General features: G+C 43.6%; 1 protein-coding gene across 1 annotated transcript in view; it reads right to left on the bottom strand.

The window, feature by feature from the left end:
* The window catches only part of DECR1 (2,4-dienoyl-CoA reductase 1), a 77,402-nt gene that overhangs the window by 30,291 nt on the left and 20,071 nt on the right, over nt 1-27,040 (bottom strand). The window contains exons 2-4 of the mRNA XM_056522312.1: nt 22,677-22,882; nt 15,728-15,785; nt 13,343-13,429 (exon numbers count right to left, since the gene is read on the bottom strand). Coding sequence (XP_056378287.1) covers nt 13,343-13,429; nt 15,728-15,785; nt 22,677-22,882 — 351 coding nt within the window. The remainder of the gene's footprint in view (nt 1-13,342; nt 13,430-15,727; nt 15,786-22,676; nt 22,883-27,040) is intronic.

The following is a 27,040-nucleotide window of genomic DNA, read 5'->3' as shown; positions in this document are numbered from 1 at the left end:
CATGCTTACTAAGGATCTGTGCTTGTGTTGGTGGTAAATGGCTATGTCCTGTGTCTTCCATAACGCTGCTGCTTTCTTTGTTTGAACTGGCCATTTCCTGTTTCAGTGCCCTCCCTCCAACTACAATGTTCAGGATCCCTTGTTTCTAGGTGGGAGGTGACTTATCCCCCTCCCACACATCAACCACCCAACCCATTGCAGTACAGCTAGGCTCTCTTCCACACATGCGGTGCTCAAAACTACAATTCTCTGCAGCCCTGCGGAGAATGAGCTCCCTTCCACCCAGCTGACACTCCACCCAGTGAAGCACATACAGGCTCCTTTTCAACACCTGACTAGTGATGCATTGTCTCCGGCTGCACTGCAACATGGGAAAGGCCAGAGACAAAATAAGAAATAATAATAAACACATTTATTGTTAGGCGACATTTATTGTTAGGTGAAAGGGCATGGTATTCATGAAAAAATATGTACAATGTGAGTGTTACATATTTTCCTGTATAACAGCAAGAAATTACCACCAGTTATTGTCACCATATTGTGCTAATTATAAGTTTGACTCATGCCTTTTCTAGTAAGCAATGAGCTGGACACTATTTATATAAACTATTTATATATTCTATGCTCAAATAATCTTTATATGTGGTTTTTGTACCATTGCCTATATAGGTGTGAACAACTACTTACTAAAATGCAATAAATATTCCCATTCCGGGTTTTCTGACTGCCTTGGGGATTTTAAACTAATGATGTAATGGGTCATGTGACTCTACATTCATATTTTAGTAGTGTGGTATGTATTGGTCAGTCTGCGATTAAGCACCGGCAGGTGCGAAACGCGTCAGCCAAGCCTTTCTGTATGTGACATTTGTTTCAAGACTTCAATATATCAAGCTTTTTTTTTATCCATACGCCTGAAGTGCCGGACATTTCCTTTCATACGCTAACCCTGAGAAGCCGAAGGCGGGACCGGCGGGTCCGCAGCACAGGTGAACTGGAGATCAGCAGCAGGGGGGAGCAGATATAGTAAATATACTATTGGAATAAACACATGCGTAAAAGGTCTGAACTATCAAAATATAATGTTAATAATCCAGTACAGTGAACAACATAAACGTAAAAAAGAAAAGGTCAATAACAGATTTTTAGTCACATGACATGCCAATTTTTTTTTTATAAAAATTGATTAAAAAGTCACACAAAGGCAAAAGTGGTACTGATAAAAACTACAGTTCACAGGGCCCAGAAAAAAAAATAGCCCTTATACATCCAGGTATACGGAGAAATGAAATACGAATGTTATAGGGGGTAAAAAGAGTGGAATTTTAAAAAGGAGTTGTGCAGTGAAAATGAACTTATGCCCTAAGTACAGGAAAGGGGATAAGTAGCGCTGATCATGGAGGATCCGACCACTGGGAACCCCCACTATCTCCTGCAGGTGCCCTCCATGCAGCTCTACTGGAGCCGGAAATACAGCGCTCATGCCAAACCTTGTTCTGTTTTAGGGAGAGCTGGAGCAGATTTTGTGTATAGGAGATAAGTTAGTTTTTGCTGCACAAAGCCTTAAAATAAACTAATTTTGGTTAAAAAAAAAAATAATTTATATATATATATATATATATATATATATATATATATATATATATATATAAAAATTTTTTTTTTTTAAAGCAGTACAATAATAGAAAAGTATGTAAATATGGATAATGTATTAATCGTATTGACCCACATAATAAGAAAATGTCACTGCATGAAAAAACAAAACCCTCCAAAAAGTAGCAAAATTGTGAAATATTTGGTTGTGCTGCACATTTTATTGTTAAAATTAAAGGCGTTATTACAAAGTACAATTTGTCGCGCAAAAAAACAAGACCTTACATTGCTCTTAGAAGACGAGGAGGGGAAAAAACGAAATGCAAAAATGTAAAAATGGGCTGCGTCTTTAAAGGGGTACTCCGGCCCTGAGACATCTTATCTCCTATTCAAAGGATAGAGGATAAGAGGTCTCACCGCAGGGTTCCTGCCGCTGGGGACCCCCGCAATCTTGTATTCACCACCCACCTGTTTGAGCTGCACGCCGCTGTGCCAGCTCACAAACAGCTATCGTGACGTCATGACTCCGCCCCCGTGTGACGTCTCCCCCGCCATGCAAGTCTATGGGAGGGGGGCGTGTTGGCCGCTGCGTGCAGCTCAAACAGGTGGGTGGCGAATACAAGATTGCGGGGGTCCCCAGCGGCAGAACCTCCGGGGTGAGACATCTTATCCCCTTTCCTTTGTATAGGGGATAAGATGTCTCAGGGCTGGAGTAACCCTTCAAGAGGTTAAACAAGTGATTTTCTGATCTATTCAGTTCCGAATATCAAATCTGCTTGAACCCTGGTCCTTTTGAGCTTTGCGCAGATACGGCGCAGGTGTACATTTGGGAATGAACCAATTGTGGCAACTAGTAGACCAAGTTGGAGATTTATCAAAACCTGTGCAGAGGAAAACTTGCCCAGTTGTCCATAGCAACCAATCAGATGGCTTCTTTCATTTTTCACAGGCCTTGTTATAAATGAAAGGAGCGATCTGATTGGTTGCTATGGGCAACTGGGCAAGTTTTTCTCTGCACAGGTTTTGCTATATCTCCCCCTATGTTTATTACCAAGCTGTCTCACACACAGTGGGAAAATACACAAGTCGATATTTATTGGGGTGTCATTGTCTTATTTTTCTAGCTAACTTTCTTCACGGAATTGTATAATGTGCACATGACTTAAAATTGCGAAAAATGTTCCCCGTGTCTGCCCCAAAGAGATCCTATAACAGGACTTTGCACATCCATTCTTAGAACACTTTGCTTACCTATTGTCATCCGCAGGTGCTGCACAAAGATCACGCAAATGTCAAATTTGCTAAGAAAATACGGAAAGTTTTTTAGTCAGTGGAGCTGCAGCACTAGCTAAACCAGCAGTACTGATAAAGCAGACTTCACCAGTGCGGTACAGCTGTCGCAACTATTCTACGGAGCTTTCGAATAGCAAGCTCAAGCACAATGTTTACCAACTAGCGTGCCTCCAGCTGCTGCAAAACTACAACTCCCAGCATGCCCGGACAGCCAAAGGCTGTCCGGGCATGCTGGGAGTTGTAGTTTTGCAACAGCTGGGGACGCACTAGTTGGGAAACACTGATCTAGAAGATCTGGAGAGCACTAGGTGGTTACATGACTTGCAAAGATCAGATTAGAAAGAAAAAAAAGAAAAAATATGAGATGATATGCTACATTGTTATTGCAGAGCCCAACTCTTAAAGGGGTACTCCGCTGCCCAAGCATTCGGAACATTTAGTTCTGAAGGCTTGGAGTGGGCGGGGCCGTAACGTCACGGCCACGCCAACCGTGACGTCACGCCACACCCCCTCAATGCAAGTCTCCAAGCGTTTGGCACTATAGGTTCAGAACGCTGGGGAAGCGGAGTAGCCCTTTAACTACTCTTGCTATTAACACTGCATTAGAGCGCCGTGCTATGCAAATAGCCTCGTGCGTCCTAGTGTGTGCGCGCGTTTGGCACTATAAAAGTGTTAATTTAAAAGGGGTACTCCACCCCTAGACATCTTATCCCCTATCCAAAGGATAGGGGATAAGATGTCTGATCACGGGGGTCCCGCCGCTGGGGACCCCCGCAATACAGCACGCAGCCCCCACCTGTATCTGCTTCCGGCAGCGCTGGAGGTTCTGGCTCCCGACCACGGGAACAGAAGATAGTAACGTCGTCATTACTCCAAACACGCTCCGGAGACTGATTTTAACGGGGTGCGGCGTGCAAGATCTTGGGGGTCCCCAGCGGCGGGAACCCCGCAATCAGGCATCTTATCCCCTATCCGGAGTACCCCTTTAATGTCTAGTCCATCTCTACAGAGTAAAAAGAAGGGTTGATAGACAAAGATGTTCCAGATCAACCAGCTTAGCCCAGCTTCAAATCTCTATGTGTTTCCATAGTAACAGACTACAATCAAACTGTGTGTAGTCTGTGAGGTCAGTTATACACCCACTTGTCCCCTACGTCTGGCTCATCTACATTTAATAAGCTTTAAAGAAGAAGGGAGGGGGCAGGTAGAAGGCAGTATACCTACAGGATCAGACTACAAAGTGTTTCTATAAAGGTCTCTACCACATGAGATCGGTAAAAGCTGTGGACACAAAACTGAAGGAAATGTTTAATAGAGACTACTTGCAAAGTTGCTTCAATTTTTTTTTAATGCATCACAGTGATTTAAAAAAAAATGGTTACAGATACGTACATAAACCTGACCAAGGCATTTTTTGGGTCTTTTTTCCTTCTTCGTGTTCTCATTGCCATAACGCTTTAATTTTTTCACATCCACATTCCTATGAGTGCTTTTTTTTTTTTTTTTTTTCCCCTCCCTTTATTTATTTTATTCTTTAATTGTAATATAAAACGTTCAGTAAGACTGAAAAAAATTGTAGGGTAAAAAAAAGAAAAAAAAAAGAAGAAGAAGAGGTTCAATGGGGAGGGGTTAGAGCAGTTTTTACGCAGTACACTTAACGAAAAGACTCACATGTCCTGTACACACTCACTGGCCACTTTATTAGATACAACTTGCCAGAACTGGGTTGGACCCCCTTTTGCCTTCATTCTTTGTGGCATTCTTTTTACAAGGTGCTCAAAATATTCCCTATTCCCAGTCTTCACCAATATAAAAGGCGCCATCAACCAGGACAACGACACCAGATTGTGCCCTCCATCTCTTTACTAAAACCAGTGTGGCCCACATCATTGCTATTTGGGACGAGCACAGACATTTTTTGGGGGGGTAGGGGCACAAGTAGAAAAAAAAGAAGGCCCCTTTTAATATAAAAAAAAAAAAAAAAGTTTATAAAAACCTTACATATGTTATGTGACGATCAGTCTTGGGGATTAGCTCTGGGATCGTCCTTGACCACGCCACAGGATGCGTTTCTTCTCAATAAACCAGCAAACAAACGCTTATAATGCAAATCTGGCACCTTGCCAGTTTTATTAGACAGGTTGCAGGGTAAGAAATAAACAAAAAGCAGGAACAAACAAAATCCTAGACCGTCTGGTCACTGACTAAACAGATCAGCTTGTCCTGACTAACAACCGCTGAGCTTCCCTCAGCCGGTTAAACTTATGTCCCCTGCAACCTTCTACTCACAATGTCACTCTCTTTGAGCCACTCAGCTCAGGCTGTGTACTCCTCAGCAGCCTCTGTCTCTTCCCTACAGCCCACATGCTGTCTCCTAGGAAGAGCCCCAACTATTCTGTTTCTTTTCCTTTTAAACACACACTTTCCCTTCCTGATACCTCATTAATCAGGCCACAGGTGGAGCATTCTGCAGAGATAGCAAGGGAAATACACCCTTTCCTTGCCACACTGCCACATATCCCCCCCCCTCTGCTCAGACCACCGGGAAGGAGCACTTGTATTCAAAAGGCAGAGTCCAACTGCCTTTCCTTTTCCTTGAACAACTACGTCCAACAGATTTTGGGGCACTTGGCTTCCTTCATCAGTAGATTTTATCTGCACCACTTCAATGGTGCACCTTTCTTTCATTCGCACTTTCATCAGCCACCGAGCACAACACTTTTGGTCACCTTTGACAAATTCCTTGTAAAAAGCTCCATTCATGTCACACCGTTCTAACACCAGGTTCTTCATCTTGGTCTGTGCAGTGCTCTGGACTCTAGGTGCGGACAAGGCAGATGCTCTAGGCCATTGTCTTTTTCTGTCACTGGTATGACCATTGCACGAACTTTGCTGGTGGCCAACCGAGCCTGTATCACCCATTTGCAGGTCTTCCAAGTCATCCTCCACAATTCAGGAGGCTTCCCTTTAATGCACTTGTCCCTCTTCTCCTTGAGACGGACTCTTCTCCAAATTCTACTTCTGCGGACTTTCTTCCAGTGTTTTCTAATCCAGTGCCTCTCAGGGTTTCCACCACAACCCAGTCTTCTATCACAGTGACCTCTTTTTAAGGACTCTGCTTTCTTATTAGCCCTTTCTTTAGGGACACAGACTTTCACAGGCTCATTTTTAGGCTGAGAACTCTTGGCTCCTTTAGCCAGTTTTTCACCTGCACCTTCAGATGTGTCACTGACTTTACTTGCAGCTTCTGCAGTTATCTCTGGTTTAACTTCTACCTCAGAGAACTTCTCTGCCTCAGAATTTTCACCATGCAATGTTAATATCTCTGCAGCTTCAGAGGACTTCCCATATGGTTTCACCTCAGTATCAGCTTCAGAGGACCTTTCATATGGCTTCTCCTCATGGTCTTCAGACTCTACTGTTTCTTGCGTCCATTGTTCAGACTCCGCCTTTTTTAGAGAAAGCATCCCTGTCTCCAGTAGCTTTTGCCTCACAAGCAGTTTTTCTTCTTTTACACGGACCGCTGTGGCTTTGGCCTCAATTTTCATCTGAGACACTTTTAACCTCTCGTTAGCCAGTTCTGCTATAACTTGGTCACGGCTTTCTTTTAGGACCTTCATGTCCCCTTCCAGCTTTAAACATTTCTGCTGCTCACTCTTGAGCTTAGCAGAGTTCTTCTTCTCACTTTCCAGCAATTCTGTCAAGTTTTTGACAGTATCCTCCAGGGACAGCAGTTGTTCTCTCATCTGCTCATTGTCTTTATTCAGTTGCGCCATCTTGGACACTTTCTGCTCATAGACTTTTAGCTGAGCCTCTTGTTCAGAGAGCTGAGTACCCAGTGAATCCAAGGCAGCTGCGAGAGACTTAATATGCGTTTCGTTCTGCGCCTCCAGGCTCTGCACCTTATGAGCCATTACCACTTTCTCCTTCTCCAGCTCTTCCATGGCTACCAACCTAGCCTTGTGATCACTTTGCAGAGCCAGATATGCCCCACACAGGACATTCACTTCTTCATCCTTGAATGAGATCTGCTTGGCCAGAATCTCCAATTCTCTCTCCTTGCTGGTCATAAGACCCTGGGAGCGGGACAGTTCATCCTGCAGAGCCGCAAACTCACTTTTGTGGCGCTCCATATCTTTCTGCAGCTGAAGCGTTGCTTCCTGCTCTTTATTCAAGTCTGCAAGCATTTTTTCTTTCTCCTCTGTCAGGTGATGAACCACTTCTTGCTTTTGAGACAAATTAGCAGAAACCATCTGTAAGGTTTCTTCAAGGTTCTGGATCTGCTCCCTTTTTTTACCAAGACCAGCGCGTTTTTTCCGAGATCTCTTACTTACAGCGGTCTCCTTACTCTCGCTGCTGGACCTTGTGACATTCTCTTGTCCTCTGACAGTCACCTGTGCTTGGCCTGTCTCTTCCTTCAAGCCAACTCGTTCAGACTCTTTTCCACCTTTAGGAGCAGTCTCCCCCTTTTCAAGGGTCTTGGCCACTTGGGCTTCAGGGTAGTTCCTGGACAGTCTCTCTGGACTGTCTCTCTGCTCATTGGCAGACTTCTCTTTCACTTCAACACTGTCTCTCTGCTGCCCAGCAGAAAGGTCTAGGGCTCCTGGGTCTGCAACAACATCTGGTCCAGTGGTTCGACCTTCCTGGTCACGATCCATCTCTGGTCCAGACATCACATCTCCTTCACTCAGGACTCTGTCTGTGACAGTAAGCGCAGCACCCAGCTCCACATGTACTCTCTTCAGTACTTCTGCATTATCCACAGACATCTCTGTAGCTTCTTTTCCAGTCACCTCTTCCAGATGACCGCGCAACTCTAGCCCCACCTTGGGCTCATCTTCAGCTGGCGGATGGAACCCATGTTCCTGTACCTGATCCGTTTCTGGTTTCACTGAAGATTCTGTTTCAGTCAGAGGCCCATTTGTCACTTGAGTCACTGGATCCTCTTGGACTTGACTCACGGTCTGGTCTTCAGCTCCCCCAGCAGTCTGGCAGACCCCTATCTGACCTACATCTAGTAACTGCTGACACTCCCCGTCCTCAGCCTCTGCTGAGTAACTCTCCTCTAGTGTGTGATGCAAGTCAAGTGTTGTGGGCCTATCAGGTGTTCCTGCTCTAGTCACCTGACAATCTTCCCATAATTGCTGAAAAAATTGAAAATCCGTCCCCAGTACTACATCATACTCCAAGGAGGGCTCTATTGCAACCTTATGACCTATAGTATCATAGGGAGTAGAAATACAGACATTAACCGTTTTATAACCCCAAATACCAGCCTGCATAGACATTATAGCGGGGTCTGGCTTTCTCCTGCTGGACTTTACCAGACTTATTACACATCTAGGGTCTAACAAAACCGTCATCTTTTTACCTTCTATTTCCAGCTCACACAGGTTTTCTTTTGTCCTGTCAGAGGTGGCAGCAGTACTCTTTACATCTGAACACAACATAAGTTTTTCAACAAAAACATTATCAGATTGCGCATGTTCAAAATTTACAGGACAGTTCATACCACTAGGACCTAACTCAGGCAAAGTGTGTTTTAATACATTTTCTCCCAGTCCTGCATTTAACATTTTCTGTTCACCAGATTTTTTCAATCCGATCTGCACAGTGTGAACAGTCTCATCAGTCTTCATGAGGGGTTCTCCACCCTCACATGATTTTGCAACTGGACATAGGTTGGTACCACCTTGAACACTGTTCACACAGTCAACTAGGGAAACACCACCCTCCGACTCAGCCTTTTTATGCACAGTCCCATAATTTTTATGCACAGTCTCATAGTCACTAAACATGGCCCCCATAACCCCTGGAACAGTCTTACCAGAATCTCTTGCCGTCCAGTCAGTTGAGGGCTGGTGCTGGACACCTCTCACCAGCTTCTCTGCTGCAGAACATCGCTCCACTTGCTCTTTAAGTAGCTCTGCAACTTTAAACCCAGCATCACTGTTAGGCTGCAGTGCACACTGTAGTCTTGCAGCTTGGCTTACTCCCACTTTAGTCAGGATCTCTGTCTTGACTTTCTCATAGTCCCGTAATATCTTTGGATCCAGTTCACAATGAACTTTTTGGGCATCTCCTCCAATGAATCCAAACACCAAGTTTCCCCAGTGTGTCTTGGGCCATGCCTCATGTGTAGCAATCCTTTCAAACTCTGCAAAGCTTGCTTCCTCTTGCGCTGCAGCAGTCTGCAACAAAGCACTTATCAGGACATCCATCTTGCAACACTTCAAACCTTGCAAACACAGTACAGTCCTCTGCCGAAATGTTAGCCGCTTGCCAACAAAATTTTTCAGTTGCCCCTAGCAACGCCTTTATACACAGTCTCGAAACGTAATCTGCACTCTGCAGGTGGCCCGTCCACCTGTCTCCTTACTTGAGAAAAAGCGCCCACTCGCTTGATGCGATCTGTTGCCCCTAGCAACAATTTCACCACAGGCGCAGTCCTGCTCTTGTACTCCACAGCTGGGCTCGTCCCACTGTCTCCTCTCTGAGAAAGAGTACACCCTTGCAACATGCACGGTAGTTTTCTCTTGGCAACAACTTCACTGCAACTCGACCACTGGTTGCTCCTAGCAACGTGTATGCCCGCATCCTCCACCAAAATGTGACGATCAGTCTTGGGGATTAGCTCTGGGATCGTCCTTGACCACGCCACAGGATGCGTTTCTTCTCAATAAACCAGCAAACAAACGCTTATAATGCAAATCTGGCACCTTGCCAGTTTTATTAGACAGGTTGCAGGGTAAGAAATAAACAAAAAGCAGGAACAAACAAAATCCTAGACCGTCTGGTCACTGACTAAACAGATCAGCTTGTCCTGACTAACAACCGCTGAGCTTCCCTCAGCCGGTTAAACTTATGTCCCCTGCAACCTTCTACTCACAATGTCACTCTCTTTGAGCCACTCAGCTCAGGCTGTGTACTCCTCAGCAGCCTCTGTCTCTTCCCTACAGCCCACATGCTGTCTCCTAGGAAGAGCCCCAACTATTCTGTTCCTTTTCCTTTTAAACACACACTTTCCCTTCCTGATACCTCATTAATCAGGCCACAGGTGGAGCATTCTGCAGAGATAGCAAGGGAAATACACCCTTTCCTTGCCACACTGCCACAGTTAACACAACACAATTCCGGAGATAAGGGACCTCCGGAAATCATGTCAGCTGAATGAGACCTGCATCCCCCCCACGGAGGTTCCAATCAGTAAAGGCATTATAGGATAGGTACATTAAAAGTGCAGGGGTTCAAGCCCCCTTTTGAGTCTGTGTGTGCACGTCCCCGATTGCTATTCCAGCCCAAGGAGGCATGGGTCTCCCTGCTACCACCTAACGTCATCCGTGATCAGGCTATGGTGCACCACAAGTCTCAGCCTAAATTAGGTACACGTCTCCAGCTATCCCACAAGCTCATGCTCACTGCATTATCATTGGCTTAGATTGGGCTCTGCCTCTTCTGACTGGCTGCTGTGTACAAACACAAGCGCAGCAGGGTGCCAGCGCATGGAGAGATGATTTCTCTTACAGCAAGGAGAGAATGATTAGAATATACAGAAGTGTTTCCCAACCAGTGCGCCTGCAGCTGTTGCAAAACTACAACTCCCAGCATGCCCGGACAGCCAAAGGCTGTCCGGGCATGCTGGGAGTTGTAGTTTTGCAACAGCTGGAGGCGCACTGGTTGGGAAACGCTGATCTACAGACTACTAAACCAGTGGTGAGAAAAATAAGATTACTGGGTCATTGACGCACATATACTGAGTAAAATGAACCTTATTTAGCCTGAAGAGTCACTTTACACTCTCTAGCATTGACTTTAGTGGGCATGCGAATGCTGGAGCCTATTGTTTCAGTGCATTAACATTAATCCAATATTTCAGGGGAACAACATTATACTAATTATCCAAAAACACACACACGCACGCCATATTTAATGCATATTACACCGTGTATGAAATGTGTCTGTGCTTGAAAGAAGATTGGTCATCGGGTCACATTGTGAGCAGGAGAGAGCAGCGATATGCAATAGATCAGAGCCATTTAGCCCGGCTTCTTCCTAAATGGCTCATCACACTTCAAAGAGAATGGAAAAATCCTCTTAATGACAGAGACGGCCATTTGCTTTCATCAGTCACCCGGGCAAGTCACTAATAGGCCAATGTAAATGCTGCGGGTGCTGTCATACAGGGATATATTGAAAGAAGAGGCCATGTCAGGAAGACAACCAGCAAAACGGAGACCAGGGAGTGAGAAGAGACTTCTGCCATCAATTCAGCTCCAGCGGGTGATAAAGTGACTGCGTGAATTCAGGGGGACGGCATGTGGAGACCACAAATTACCTTAACAGGGGAGACCTGGTAGACGTTATGGTCTGCCCGAAAGCAAAAAAAATAAAAAAAAGTGTAGGACCTGTATGAAAGGGAAAGGAGTAGAAACACCAGGCCTTGTAAGAGTGTGAACTACAAGTTTCAGCAAATCCAGCCACAGCAAGAGGCCGCCTTGCCAGTTAGTAAAGAACCTGACAGCACCTATTCTTGAAGAACTATAAGTATTTACACTACCTGGCAGCCAAATACAAACACTGAGCAAGAACAACTCAAAGTCAACTCAAAGCCCAAAATTTGCAAGAAGATTCCTGCATCATATTAAAAGGGTACTCCGGTGGAAAACATTTTTTTAAATCAACTGGTGCCAGAAAGTTAAACAGATTTGTAAATGACTTCTATTAAAAAATCTTTACCCTTACAGTACTTTTTAGCAGCTGTATGCTACAGAGGAAATTCTTTTCTTTTTTTGTCTCATCCACAGTGCTCTCTGCTGACACCTGATGCCCATATCAGGAACTGTCCAGAGCAGGAGAAAATCCCCATAGCAAACCTATGCTGCTCTGGACAGTTCCTGACATGGACAGAGGTGTCAGCAGAAAGCACTGTGGACAACACAAAAAAAAAATTTCAAAAAGAAAAGAATTTCCTCTGTAGCATACAGATGCTAAAAAGTACTGGAAGGGTAAAGATTTTTTTAATAGAAGTAATTTACAAATCTGTTTAACTTTCTGGCATCAGTTCATTTAAATTAAAGAAAAAGTTTTCCACTGGAGTACCCCTTTAAAGGTGTTATCCTCTGGATCAGTTTTTCCCAAACAGGGTACCTCCAGCTGCTGCAAAACTACAACTCCCAGAATAAACGGACAGCTGCTGTCTGGGCATACTGGGAGTTGTATATGTGCAACAGCTGGAGGCACCCTGGTTGGCAAACACTGCTGTGGATAGAGGTAATGCTGCTACTATGTGCGACTTCTGTGCTGCAGCCTCTTCAATCAGCTTTTCAACATAGGTGCAAGGAGTCAGACCTCCGCCGATCCATTACTGATGGCCTATGAGGAGCCCATCAATTATAAGGAGATCAGATAACGGCTGCAAAGGTTTCTGTTGTTTGAGCCCATAATAGGAACCCTGCATCTAAGTGGTTTACAGTATAATAAGCTATGCACAGGCTATACCTCAGTAGCTAAGAGGATGTAATGCTAACTTAGAGGGATTAGCCAGGATTAAGACAAAGTACAGGAAGGGAGGGCGGGACTAGCACTCCTCTGTGCTCACTCCTGTCCTATCAGACTGCAGCATGAAAACCGATGAGGGGGACACAGAGCAGCCTGCAGTGTTTGGATGAAGAGACCCAACACAGCAGGCGCAGGGAGGAAGTGAATGCATGATGAGTGAGGGCAGACTCAGTGCTTGCCTAGGACGTGGCCCTTCCAGAGTACTGGATGTCAGAATGAGCGAGCTTCCAAACAGAGGGATTTTTGAGCCAAATACAGAAGCTAAACACATAAAAAAAGACATGTAAAGCCTCTGCATGAGCTAGTGAGTATATATATATATATATATATATATATATATATATATATATATATATATATATATATAAGCATTTTCTTCTGTGATATGACAGAACACCATGAAGAGTTTAACACAGACTTCCAAAAAGTTGCACTTGAGAGCAAGCGCTTTCCCTTCTGAAGTAGAGATACTGTGCAATTTTTTTCCAGCGAGCATTGCTTGGCCTTCTAGACTCCAGTCAATTTGGCGGTTTCCTAAGGGGACACATTGCCATTGGGGAAATAAGGATTGGAGGTGTTTGATATCAACGTGTCCATCTTTTTTTCTTGGGAAAATGACTGACGTCAGGGATTGTCATGCTGACCCATACGCATTACATTTCTTGGTTATGCCCAATGTAATTGTTGGAATTTGATGACCATTATCAACTGTGTAGATTGCTTTAGTATATTTTTTTATATATGAAACAAATGGAAATAGGGAATTTTCTCTGCAGTCATCTGTGAGAACAGATTATTCATGACAACATTGTTACTGTATATCAGGGGATCTGTGTGTGTACAGTGGGGTAAAAGGCAAAAAACACCCAAATGGTACATGGGGATAAACTATACTCACACTCGGATGACCCGCCACTTGAATCATTTCTGCTACAGCTTTTTTAACAGATTCTGGATCTCTGACATCGCACTGAACAGCATGCACCTATAACAGATTAGAAGACTGTAGAATAATGTCATTTTGTATTTGCCAGTTTTAAAAGCGTACTCCAGTGGAAAACAATTTTTTTTAAATCAACTGGTGCCAGAAAATTAAACAGATTAGTAAAATTACTTCTATTAAAAAAATGTAACTCTTCCAGTACTTATTAGCTGCTGTATTCTACAGAGAAAGTTGCAATCTTTTCTGTCTGACCACAGTGCTCTCTGCTGACACCTCTGTCCATGTCAGGAACTGTCAAGAGCAGGAGAGGTTTGCTATGGGGATTTGTTCCTGCTCTGGACAGTTCCTGACATAGACAGAGGTGTCAGCAGAGAGCACTGTGGTCAGGCAGAAAAGAAGAACTCAACTTCCTCTGTAATATACAGCAGCTTCTAAGTGCTGGAAGGACGGTAAGATTTTTTTACTGAATGAAATTTACAAATCTGTTCATTTTTATATATATTTTTATATCTACTGACTGCAGAAAGTTAGTTTTCCACTGGAGTACCCCCTTAGCTATTTTTAACACAAGTTATACTTTATGTACATTACATTCTGATGGCACACGTGATACTGTAATATCAGGGCCGGATCAAGCATGATAGGCTTTGAAGGCGATCTCTGGGGAAATAAAAACTAGAAAATCTATTTATCCCCTATCCACGGCGCTCCCATAGAAACAAATGGAGCACATGCCCTCTACCAGTGGACGACAACCGCTGCTCACGCAGAGCGCCAGGGTCCCATCCTGGAGATCGAGGGGGCCCCAGCGGTCAGACCCCCTGCGATCAGCTACTTATCCCCTATCATGTGTAACTAGGAGACTTCTTAACCACACTGTATAAACCGTGAATACACAGGTTTCATTGTGCCAACCCACATGCGACAGTTCTGTATTGCTAACATGTTCTGAGACTATAAGCTATTCAATTATCAGACAGTCAATCTAAAGACAGGAGGAGATGAAGTGTGAACAGATGGGGGAAAAAAAGGATATTTTCATTTTATTAAACTACGGGTAAGTTCACACTGGGTAATTTGTGTGGAATTTCCTTGCGAGTAATTGCACGTCAGAAATTTACGCTGTACATATTACCATTTGTGTGAATGGGTCTTCCGCAGGCTCGTTCACACTGCGAAATTTCAGCGGTGGACAGCCGCTGAAATTGATCTGCGCAAATGGTGACGGCGCAAGGCCGCATGGTCCTACCGCCGAAGTATTTCCCCTGGGGGGCTATCATAAGCCATCAATAGAGGTCTTACATAGATCAATGTAATGCTATTGCATTACATTGATCCATGAAATCTTTGCTCGATTGCTAAGGGCTGCCAAAGGCAGCATCCACCCAAATAAATCGTATCCCCTATCTAAAGGATAGGGGATAAGATACCTGATCGCGAGGAGCCTGCCGCTGGGACTCTCCTTCATTTTCCGTGCAGCACCCGCATTCTATGTGGGGCTGCGTCTCCAGTCTCAGAAAGCTCTTTCCTTCCAGGACTGGAGACGTGACGTCACGCCCCCTCTATTCATGTCTTTCCAAGCGGCTAGAGATGCAGCCCTGCAAAGAATGAGGGTGCTGCTTGGAGATCGCGGGGGGGGGGGGGGGGGGGTTCCCAATGGCGGGCCCCTTGTGATCAGACATCTTATCCCCTATCCTTTGGATAGGAGATAAGAGGTCTTTGGCTGGATAACCCCTTTAAGGAATCACAGATCTAGGAAAGACACAGAGGACAAGGTAAGGCCTCGGGCTTCCCTAGCAACCCATGGCCCCGCCCCCAGCGATTATATTGCGGGGGACTATGGGACCACTAGACACCAGGGAATAGCAACATTTCATATTTAAATGCAGTGATTACTGGCAGATGTCAGCTGCTGATCGCAGAGGGCATCTCCTGGTTATGATGCAAACTTGACCCGCAACATGTCCGCTCATCCGACCCATGACGTACATGTATGTCATGGGTCGGGAAGGGGTTAAGCCCCGTTTCCAAATCTCACACCTGCACACTATTTGCATGCACAGCACAGAAACACTATTGAAAACAGTGCTTGGCTTCCAGCTGAAAATCAAGCACAAATGGGAGGGGAAGCGAAGAAGCGTTCCAGCCCTCAGCACTTCAGAGGCTTGGGAACACCGCTTTTACACTTGGCACTAGAGAATAAAAACATTTTTCTATGTTATAGATGCACAGACAGATATATAAATGGTACCATGTGTCTCCTTGTCCTAACAGCTATCTAACAGTGTCAGCAGTTTGGAACGTGAACTGCAGCTGAAAACTGTATCATCAAGAATTTACCTTATTTCCAGTTTCTGATGAGATTTCGGCCGCGGTTGCTTTCAAAACATCCAATTTCCTTAAAAAAAAAAAAAAATAATAATAATAATTAAGTGGTCAAAGAAAAATATTCAGACTGTAGAAGAAACCGTGACAGAATAGAGTAAAATAAAAGGGTATAAAAGGCCTCCAGGAGCTTTGAATGGAAGACCCTTGCCTACTTTCATACAGAAAATGTACAATGCCCAAGATATTTATAACACTTCTTAGGATAGGTCAGGGGTCAAACTTCCAGTGTCCATCAGATCGGTACATTGGCTGTCAGAGAGCAATAATACAGTAACTCTAGATGGTGTAATAGATATGCTCAGGACAAGAATTAAAGGGGTTATCCAGGATTTTTTTTTTTATATATCAACTGGCTCCAGAAAGTTAAACAGATTTGTAAATTACTTCTATTAAAATAGCTTAATCCTTTCAGTACTTATGAGCTGATGAAGTTAAGTTGTTCTTTTCTAAGTGCTCTCTGATGACACGTGTCTCTGGAAGCACCCAATTTAGAAGCAAATCCCCATAGCAAACCTATTCTACTCTGTGCAGTTCCCGAGACAAGCAGAGATGTCAGCAGAGAGCACTGTTGCCACACAGAAAAGAACAACTCAACTTCAGCTGCTGATAATTATTGAAAGGATAAAGATTTTTTTAATAGAAGTAATTTACAAATCTGTTTAACTTTCTGGAGCCAGTTGAAGAAAAAAAAAGAAAAAAAATAAAAAAAAAAAGTTTTTTCCTGGAATACCCCTTTAATTCTCCTGTTCCCTGCAGTGTCCGTTACTTCCAAAGAGAGACATATATGGTTTTGTCTAAATGTAACACAAAAGGGTTTTCATATCAAAAGGCATAAATGTACATCATATCCTACAAGACTCCTGTTCTACAGGGTGAGGCTGTGAGGGCTGTGCAGTAAAGCTGAAATATTTCATTTATTCTGCAGATTAGTTGGACTCCAACAATTTTTGACCCATATAACTTTTCGATGTTTCTGTCTACAGGGCTGTGGAAAGGTTTGTTATTTGCAAAGTAAGCTGTGCAACTAACCGGAATCGATTGTATCATAGGGAGAAGGGTTGGGGTCAGAACGAACAGGTATGTGTCTTCTAACCACCTAGATGTCGTGGACTCCATTTACAGGTGTAGCCGTCAGCTGCTAATAGTAGATGGTAGCTGCTGGACATGGAGCCTGGTTGCTATGGCAACCAGATTACGTCTTTCATTTTCCCATTGGGGAAGATTTATCAAAACCTGTCCAGAGGAAAAGTAGCCCAGTTGCCCATAGCAACCAATCAGATCGCTTCTTTCATTTTCAGAGGTCTTTCCAAAAATGGAAGACGCAACCTAAAAAGTCTAAAGGGGCGACACGCCTTCTTTACCGTGAGGACTGTGAATTTATGGAACGGTCTACCTCAGGAACTGGTCACAGCAGGAACAATTAACAGCTTTAAACAGGGTTAGATACATTCCTGGAACAAAATAACATTAATGCTTATGTAGAATTATAAAACTACATCCCTTCCCCTTATCCCCTTACACCCTTCCCTTCAATTCCCTGGTTGGACTTGATGGACGTATGTCTTTTTTCAACCATACTATGTATAAACCTGGTTGCTATGCGCAACTGAGCAACTTTTTCTCTTGACGGGTTTTGATAAATCCTCCCCTACTGAATGGACAAGTAAGGGTTAAAATAAGCATTGGAATGGCTGATGTCTACAATGACGTACTGGGGGAGATTTATCACGGCTGGCGCGAAGATGAATTGCCTATTGCCAGCAGAATACAGAGCCTATTTTTCAGAGGCTCTTTGGAAAGCGAACAGCTTGCTATGAGGAAATGCACCATTTTGGCTTTGTACACGTTTTGATAAATCTCCCTCAGGGTCTGGACAGTGGGCCCAGAATTCTGACGGGGACAAATAGGCAAGTCATTTTCATTTTTTATTTTATTTTAAAGGGATTGCCTCAATAAAGCAACCACTTTCTATTTACTTTAATGGGAAAAATGGACACTGGAGGGACGTGTCCTCTAACATACTAAGCAAAACAGTATATTAGATAGCCAACAAGTCATACTATCTTTTACCCCTATATATTTACCAACGGGTTCAACTGGATGGTGGACAGACTATTAGAAAAAAGGTGACATTAAAGGCAACACCACTGCACTAGTTTTATTATTGTTCTTTTGTTTATTAGATGCAAAATTAAACTACTTTGTAAAGAAATATTTTTCATTTCATTAAATGTGAACTACTGCTTGTTTTGCTGCTGTAAAACATTTGCAATTCCTGTACATAGCTGGTTGTCCTGGCGCTTCTGGCATGGATCAGAGAGCTCACTGCTCTTGGTTGTGTGGGCTCTTTCCCTTCTCTCCTCTCAGATTTAGAATTAGCATCATGAAGAGTGAGGAAGATGGTGAATCAGAGGGTGGATAGAAGTGTATGCATCCAGGTCTGTAGGGAAGGCAGATCATACAGGCTGTACTCTATCAGAATATTGATAGGGAAAGAACACACAAGGCAGTCTGAACAGAAACAGAACAAACTGTCTATGTATATGCAGAAAAGTGGAGAACAGCACTGGACCCATCCATGCTTTTCCTGTCTATGTATGAGTGTAGAGCAGTGTTTCCCAACCAGAGTGCCTCCAGATGTTGCAAAACTACAACTCCCTGCATGCCTGGACAGCCTTTGGCAGCCTTTTGCTGTCCAGGCATGCCGAAAGTTGTAGTTTTGCAACACCTGGAGGCACCCTGGTTGGGAAACACTGGTGTACAGATAAGAAAGAGCACCCAGACTGCTGTGGAGGGGTGTAATGCCATACTCCTTAAAAGGAGGTATCCAGCATAAGGTGATTTTAGTACGTACCTGGCAAACAGTAACAGACATGTTTAGGAAGGATCTGTGCTTGTCTTGGGGCTAAATGGCTATGTTGTGAGATTACCATAACACTGTGGCTAGCTGTATGTGAACTGCTATTTCCTGTTTGACTTTTCTTTTTTTGACTACAAATTCCATTTTCCTCCCTCCCACACATCAGCCATTGAAACATAAATGAGGTGCAGACCTGTGGTTTTCAATCAGGATGCCTACAGCTGTTGCATTAGTTGCAGAATGATCCCTCCCCTTATTGAAGCAGACAGACTGCCTGTCATCAGCTGACTAGTGAGTCAGGTCTCGGTCGCATTGCAAGCTGGGAAAAATCTGAGACAACAGTCATTTTGTATGCTGGTAAAAATAAATAGTGGGGTCAAAATCACAGAAAAATTGTGAGAAAACAGTCATGCACAGGTACAGACACTATATTATGAACGGCACAATAGAAGAAAAGAAGACTGCACTCACCATCCAGTGAAAAACTTCTTTACTGTAGATTAGGCATAAATATAACGTGCAAGGCAGACTTTAAAGAGTAGAGGCAGGGGTGATGAGGGGACAGTACTGTTTCGCACACTTTGACAGGTGTCGGCTTGTGGAAGCACGGTAAGCGGGCGAAACAGTACTGTCCCCTCATCCCCCCTGCCTTGCACGTTGTATTTATGCCTAATCTACAGTAAAGAAGTTTTTCACTGGATGGTGAGTGCAGTCTTTTCTTCTATTGTGCCATTTATACTGCATTGTACCTGGGACTATGCACCACCATATCCATGTTTAAGGCAAGGTTCATAGAGGTCCTTAATTAGCTGCGTCAAGTTAACCCCTTCAGCAGAGCAAGTGCCGGTCCACTATTCTCTTGACTTGAACTACACTAACTTTACAACCCCTGTAGCATAGTCAAATAAAAAAAAATCCTGGAATACCCCTTTAACATCAGTGTATGTAGTGTGCATGTTAGAGTGTCCATAGCTTTAAAATTCCTGTAAAGCACGTCTGTTTTCTTAGTCTGGAGCAACATCCTACTGGATAGAGCAGCAGTTTATACCAATGAGCTGTAATTCCTGTATCAGAGAGCACATTAGAGCTATGATAGTAAACTCCTACAATCACGGTCTCTCTTCGATTATAGAAGCACCCTGGCACAAAAAAAGGCAAATAAAACAATATTCATGCAGTGTCATTTTATTTCATGTCAACTCCGTTGCATCCACACCTTTTAAGTCCTTTCATTATTACAGCTGGGTCATGTGATCCCCCAAGTGACACCAGTAAACTACAATGTAAGCAGGAGATCAGTCTCTCCTGGATGTAAGACTTCCTGTGAAGAACAGGACTACAATACCAAATATGTCCTTGCAGCTCAGACCCTTTCCCACCAAGCTCTGTCTATGTCCCACCACACACAGAGTGCTGTTTAAGATATTTCTGTCACGTCAATCTGAAGGGACCAGGAGAGCGGTGATATAGTAAGCAAGTCCTTACAATGATTAGTTGCAATAATTGTAATACTTGGACACACAATGCCTTTCTAGGTCATCTTCATAATCATTAGGGCATTCTAGGAGATGCAGTTTGGTGCTAATCTATCCTGCCTAGAATTTGTAAGATATGACAAGGATAAAAAAAAAAATAATCACAGGCTGAAGCTGAATCTCATAAGGAAACAATGAGATTCTAAAGGGCGAGTTAGAGGCCAGAAGTACTGTGTCACTGATTTTCACTTTCTGCACTTCGATAATACTTTGTGTTGAGACCCTGCTCCCTTTATCTGTGCAAAACCATATCAGAGGAGAAAAAAGGAAGAATGACAACCCATACATTGTACATGAACAAAACAGGCATACACAAAAGGATTTAAATTATTCTCCAATAATAGGCTATGGTGCAATACTGTATATAAAGGGGTACTCCGGTTGAAAACAAATTCTTTAAAATTAACTAGTGCCAAAAAGTATATAATAAATTTGTAAATTACTTAAAAATTTAAAAATATTAATCCTTCCAGTACTTAGCTGCTGCATGCTCTAGAGGAAGTTGTATATTTTCTGTCTGACACCTCTGTCCATGTTAGGTACTGTCCAGAGCAGGAACAAATCCCCATAGCAAACCTCTCCTGCTCTGGACAGTTCCTGACATGGACAGAGGTGTCAGCAGAACGTACTGTGGTCAGACACAGAACTAAACAACCTACTCCGCAGCATACAGCAGCTCATAAGTACAGGAAGGATTTTTATTTTATTTTTTTTAAATATAGAAGTGATTTACAAATCTGTTTAACTTTCTGGCACCAGTTGTTTAGAAGAAAAAATTGGTTTTCCACTGAAGTACCCCTATAAAAGAAAAAAAGTCCAATGAGGTACATCCTGGGGGATGACCATTGCAGAACTATGGTAAGAAATGCTCTTTAAAGGGGTTGTCCACCATAAGGTGATTTTAGTACGTACCTGACAGGTAGTAATGGACATGCTTAGGAAGGATCTGAGGATCTGCGCTTGTCTTGGGGTTAAATGGCTATATCATGAGATTACCATAACACTGTGGCTAGCTGTTTGTGAACTTGTATAGCCTGTTTGACTTTTCTTTTTTTGACTACAAATCCCACAATTCCATCTTCCTCCCTCCCACCCATCAGCCACCCCACCCATTGAAACATAAAATGAGCTGCATCCATTCAAATCAGTGTGGTTTTCAATCAGGGTGCCTACAGCTGTTGCATTAGTTGCAGATTGATCCCTCCTCCCATTGAAGCAGAGAGGCTCCCTGACTAGTGTGTCAGGTCTCGGCCGCATTGCAAGCTGGGAAAAATCTGAGACAACAGTCATTTTGTTTGCTGGTAAAAATAAATATTGGGGTGAAAATCACAGAAGAATTGTGAGAAAACCGTCACACACACAGGTACAGACACTATATAATGAACTACACTAACTTTACAGCCCCTGTAGCATAGTCTAATAAAAAGAATTCTTGAAATACCCCTTTAACTACAGTGTTTTATTAGTGCACCCAGAGGCACAAATCTTTATAAAATATGTTATAAATTCACTGGAAAGCAGCTATGAAAATATTTTTTAAATCAAAATAATAAGAAGGAATCATCAGTTTTGCTAAAATACTAGAAACAGAAAACAAATGATATAAAACCATATTTTATCCTGTTAAAATGGTCAGAAGAGAGCAGTGTTTCCCAACCAAGGTGCTTCCAGCTGTGGCCAAACTACAACTCCCAGCATGCCCAGACAGCCAAAGGCTGTCCGGGTATGCTGGGAGTTGTAGTTTGGCCACAGCTGGAGGCACCCTGGTGTGGAAACACTGCTCTACTCTGACCACTTTAAAGGGGTACTCCGCCCCTAGACATCTTATCCCCTATCCAAAGGATAGGGGATAAGATGTCAGATCGCCGCGGTCCCGCTGCTGGGGAGCCCCGGCATCCCCGCTGTCATTACAGCACAGAGCGAGTTCACTCTGCACGTAATGACGCGCCATACAGAGGCTGGAGCATCGTTACGTCACGGCTCCGCCCCTCGTGATGTCACGCCCCGCCCCTTTCAATACAAGTCTATGGGTGGGGGCGCGGCGTTCGTCGCGCCCCCTGCCATAGACTTGCATTAAGGGGACGGGCCGTGATGTCATGAGGGGCGGAGCCATGACGCCACGCGGCTCCATCCCCTGTATCGCCCGTCATTACGCACAGAGCGAACTCGCTCTGTGCTGTAATGACAGCGGGGATGCCGGGGCTCCCCAGCAGCGGGACCGCAGCAATCTGACATCTTATCCCCTATCCTTTGGATAGGGGATAAGATGTCTAGGGGCGGAGTACCCCTTTAACAGCAAACAAAATGAGATAAAACCATGTTTCCCAACCAGGGTGCCTCCAAACTAATACTCCCAGCATGCCCAGACACAACCAAAGGCTGACAGCTGGGAGTTGTAGTTTGACCACAGCTGGAAGCACCCTGGTTGGGAAACACTGGAGTAGAGGAGTAGAAATAACCACAGAATGACAGACAAGTAAAGAGACAGTCCACCTTAAACGCTCACCTGCTGGATATAACACATTCTGCTCCCAATCTGGACAGTGCTGTCGTCATCCCTTTCCCCAGGCCGGTACCACCTCCTGTAATAAAGGCCACCTTTCCTTTGAATGTGTCAGGAGGTAGCATGACATTCTGTAATGGAGGGTAGAACTTGGCCTGAGGGGCCTCCTTGTTTTCGCTTGATAAAGCTGGCGTTCCATGGCTGAAAACCTGGCGGCACAAACACAAGGAGAGATTAGCATGGAGCTCACACAAGAATCCCTGGTAGACATGAAATAATAGGAGACTTAAACATTAAGTGATAACATTGTCTTCGACTTAACTTAAAGACAACCTTGAGTGCACGCCATCTCAATGTCACTCCCAAAAAGTTACGTTTTTATTTATTATTTTTGTGTTTTTGTTTTTATTTCAATGATTTGGCAGCAGGGATTTCATTGCAATGATCTATTCGGAAAACAGCGAGCGAGCGGCAAGTTTTCTATGACAACAATAGACTAGTCATACGTGTTCTGGTCGGCTTATCCACTGGAGTTTTCAGACTAAATCAAAAGGTCATTGCATTTTTATATTGAAATTCAAAGTAGAAATTAAATCAAACAAGTTATTCAAATAACAGCATAACAGGAGTAGCTAAAGAACAGGTCAGAGAATATTACAGGTATCCTCCACCAAAACGTTACATATTGGAATTCATAACATCAGGAAACCTCCCAGGCTACGGAGAGGGAAAATAATATATAAAACTGAGCCATCAGATTCCTATGAGGCTGCGTTTCGACATCTTGCAATAAAAACCCTGTCACAACTGCCGCACGGCATATTTCCGTTAAAAAAAACAAAAAAAAATATAAAAATAAAAAAAACACAGCGGCAAGATATTGGCAGGGAGTCCATAGAGAATGACGAAACACCAAACCCATTCAGCGGCAGTTTACCAAAATCACAGCATGCAGAGACTACGCGGCAAAATAATCGTGGCATTTCTCTCCCATAGAAATCTAAAATGGCAAGTGGCAGCATCTATGGAGGCAAGAAGTTATGCTATGCATCACTACTTACCTCTTTATACTTTGTGGGCCGGACACCCTGCAGTGGTACCCTTAAGGCAGGGGAAAACTGCCACAGAGAATTTAAAAAAAGGGTAAAAAAGCAGTGGCATTGTTTTGGTGTGTTTTTTCACTGGAAAAAATGCCAGAACAACAAGTGGAAATGTGGTGCCACGGGGTGTTAGGAGAAATACCTGATTACTTTGTGACACCAGGGCACAGTTATCCTATACATGGTCCAAGGTTGGAGACAGCTTCTCCTGGGCCAGACACGGGGAGTAAATGAACTCACCAATGTCAGGTTATGGATAACTGTCTTTACTGAGCATGGAAAGATGGTTTTGGGTGAGAGGAAGGAGCGTAACCCCTTGGGAACCCTGCTGTCTTGCTGGGACTCGTGGTGCTTTCACCAAACTGACTTGTAAGATGGGTAGATGAATCCTGGTAGGTAGTGTTCTGTCAAGGTATTGAAGCCTTCTCTGCCGGGGCATGAACTTCCACCGTATGGTGATCCTTGCAGAATGAGCAGATGAAGTAGATTTGAGCTAGGCTTTCCTTAGAGCACAACACACAACACACTTCAACCACACTGTGGCTCAGGAACTACTAGGGCAACTCCTCCCCCACTCCACTATATGGGCTCCCATTGGCAGGCAAGGTCACATGGGGTTGCACAGCTCCTCTTAAGGGTACAGTAACACATTAATAACATGTATACAAATAATTTAATCAATTAGATTCACTCAGTAAAATATAATATCAATCAGAAAAATATATTACTTTTCAATAAAGTGTGAACATAATTGACATAACAGTAAGTCCCTGGTGGGCCCAACACCTTGTGCTGCAAAGCTGCCCCAGCAGGCTAAAGCCACAGGACTGCCATTCATGCTGGGACACCACAGACACTTCAGTTTGTCAGAAGGATAGAAAACAAACCTAACTGTGAAAATGTGCAAGCCCCATGTTCAAAGTAAACACATTTTCATCAGTTCAGGACATTTTCTCTGGTTCAAGCAAAAAAATAAAAAAAAATTAAATGTGAAAGTATCCCAAAGGTACTATAGACGTTGTGAAGAGATTTTGTGACTGAAATACATTTCATTGACTGAATTGGTTATTTTGATGGCAAGATCATTTGATTTCTGGATGGGAGCGTCATGAAAAGTGCTGTAATAAAATCAACAAGGCTGAAAAACTTTTCCAGGGGCAATTATCACCCGAACTGACCAATTATTGCCCTGTGTATAAGGCCCAGTGATCAGCCAGTGAAGCAACACACACACACACACACAAAATAAAATAAAAACACACTACTTGTCTTAAACCTACTCTACTCATTAAAACTATTTTTTGCTAGCGCACTCCTTATGGGAAATTAAAAAAAATAAATAAATCTTAAAAGGGGTACTCCGGTGGAAAACTTTTTTTCTTCAAATGGTTTTTAAACAGATTTGTAAATTACTTTTATTTAAAAATCTCAATCCTTTCAGTACTTATTAGCAGCTGTATGCTACAGAGGAAATTATTTTCTTTTCAAATGTCTTTTTTGTCTTGTCCACAGTGCTCTCTGCTGACACCTGATGCCCTTATCAGGAACTATCCATAGCAGCATAGGTTTGCTATGGGGATTTCCTCCTGCTCTGGACAGTTCCTGATACGGGCATCAAGTGTCAGCAGAGAGCAGGATGAACAAAACAAAAAAGAAATGAATTTCCTCTGTAGCATACAGCTGCTAATAAGTACTGAAAGGGGAAAAAAAAAAAAAACTTTTCTATGTTTTATTTGTGTTTAAAAAAGCTGCCACTAGGTGTCTCCCTACTTGTCCAGAGAACATTTCCCCACATTTCTTGCACAGACTTTGGACTCCTGCTGGATTGAAGTCCAAACAAAGGAAATGCAGTCTGGAGTGCTGAGGGGTGTGTGTGCAGCCTTAGCCAATCATAGCTCATCTCACACTGGACTGCTCTGGGCTGTGTGTAGCAGAGTGAGGGAGGAAGCTCTCTCCTGTATGGCTTCTGAGGAGGTCACACATGCTGGGGAACACCCCTTCCCAGTCTGTGAAACTGACTGAGCAGAAAATACAGAGCAATATCAAGGTAGACAACTAAAAAATTATAAAAAAAAATGTCAAAAAAAAGTCAGGGGGTGGTTTATCATGATGGGGGCAGTGAACTGGGAGGATTATAACATTTAACAAGATCATGACAGGTACTCTTTAAAGCAGTGGTCTCAAACTGTTGCCCTCCAGACGTTGCAAAACTTCAACTCCCAGCATGCCCGGACAGCCAACGGCTGTCCGGGCATGCTGGGAGTTGAAGTTTTGCAACATCTGAAGGGCCACAGTTAGAGACCACTGTCTTAAAAGGGGAAACCGGTGAAAGGTGCACTGGGACACTGCATATGTACTATAGTTTGCACCCCCTTCTATAAGCCGAATCAAGTGTCTGCATTTCGAGAGAGGTTGTTCTGACAAGACAGCCCCAAATAACTCACATAGCGCTATTTTACCTGTTAATATATAATGGAACCTGCAACAGTGCTTCCAATGCAGATGTGAACAGAGCTTTTACAAAGTTTATTTTCACTATTACTCCACTAATGTATACCCTTGTTTGTATGACAGGGAGTCCACCGAGTCTGCGGCAACATTTTCTAATTCTAATAAGCCAAAGAGACATTTCTGAAGCCATTGAATTGGTTGTCCTACCAACAACCTTCTAACCACAGGACAAGTGTATGATTTTCGGGGTTCAATGGGACAACCAGTGAGCTTGAGATTGGGTGTCCTAGTATCTCATAAGAATGGAGTGACGGTCCAGTGTACAACCCAACGGTCCATTGACTGCATCTAGAATCGGCTATGTGAGCTGGGAGGAAACAAAGGGCGAGTGCACGTGACCACCGCTCCATTCCTATAGGAGACTGGGATACCCATTCTGAAGATTACTGTAGATTCGGTCATATCTGGACAGGAAGAATGGCACTGATCGTCCTAAGCTTACCAGTGAGATAGCCTGGGGGAGTAGGGTATGGGGAGTGTAGCTGTGCGGTGATTTAAGGGTGCTTGTTAACCCTTTCTATTCGTGACGCCAGGGTGAGGGCTCCTCAGTAATGCTTGTCCTACCGCCACCCTTCCCAAGAGCGATAGGGAGGTAGATAATAATGGAATGTCCACAACCGGAGAGTTTTCTGAAACAGGTATAACTTTTACTGAAGATTTTATGCAAGCTTCATAACCGGAACAGTTGCTATACATGCAAGCTTTCTTTGGAGATTGACAAAGGTTGGGACTTTAGGAATTTAGAGTCTTTAGGAT

This window comes from Hyla sarda, chromosome 5 (genome assembly GCF_029499605.1).
Source record: "Hyla sarda isolate aHylSar1 chromosome 5, aHylSar1.hap1, whole genome shotgun sequence".
Lineage (NCBI taxonomy): Eukaryota > Metazoa > Chordata > Amphibia > Anura > Hylidae > Hyla > Hyla sarda.
The sequence above is the reverse complement of the archived record's forward strand: the minus strand, read 5'-3'. Positions and strand labels throughout refer to the sequence as shown.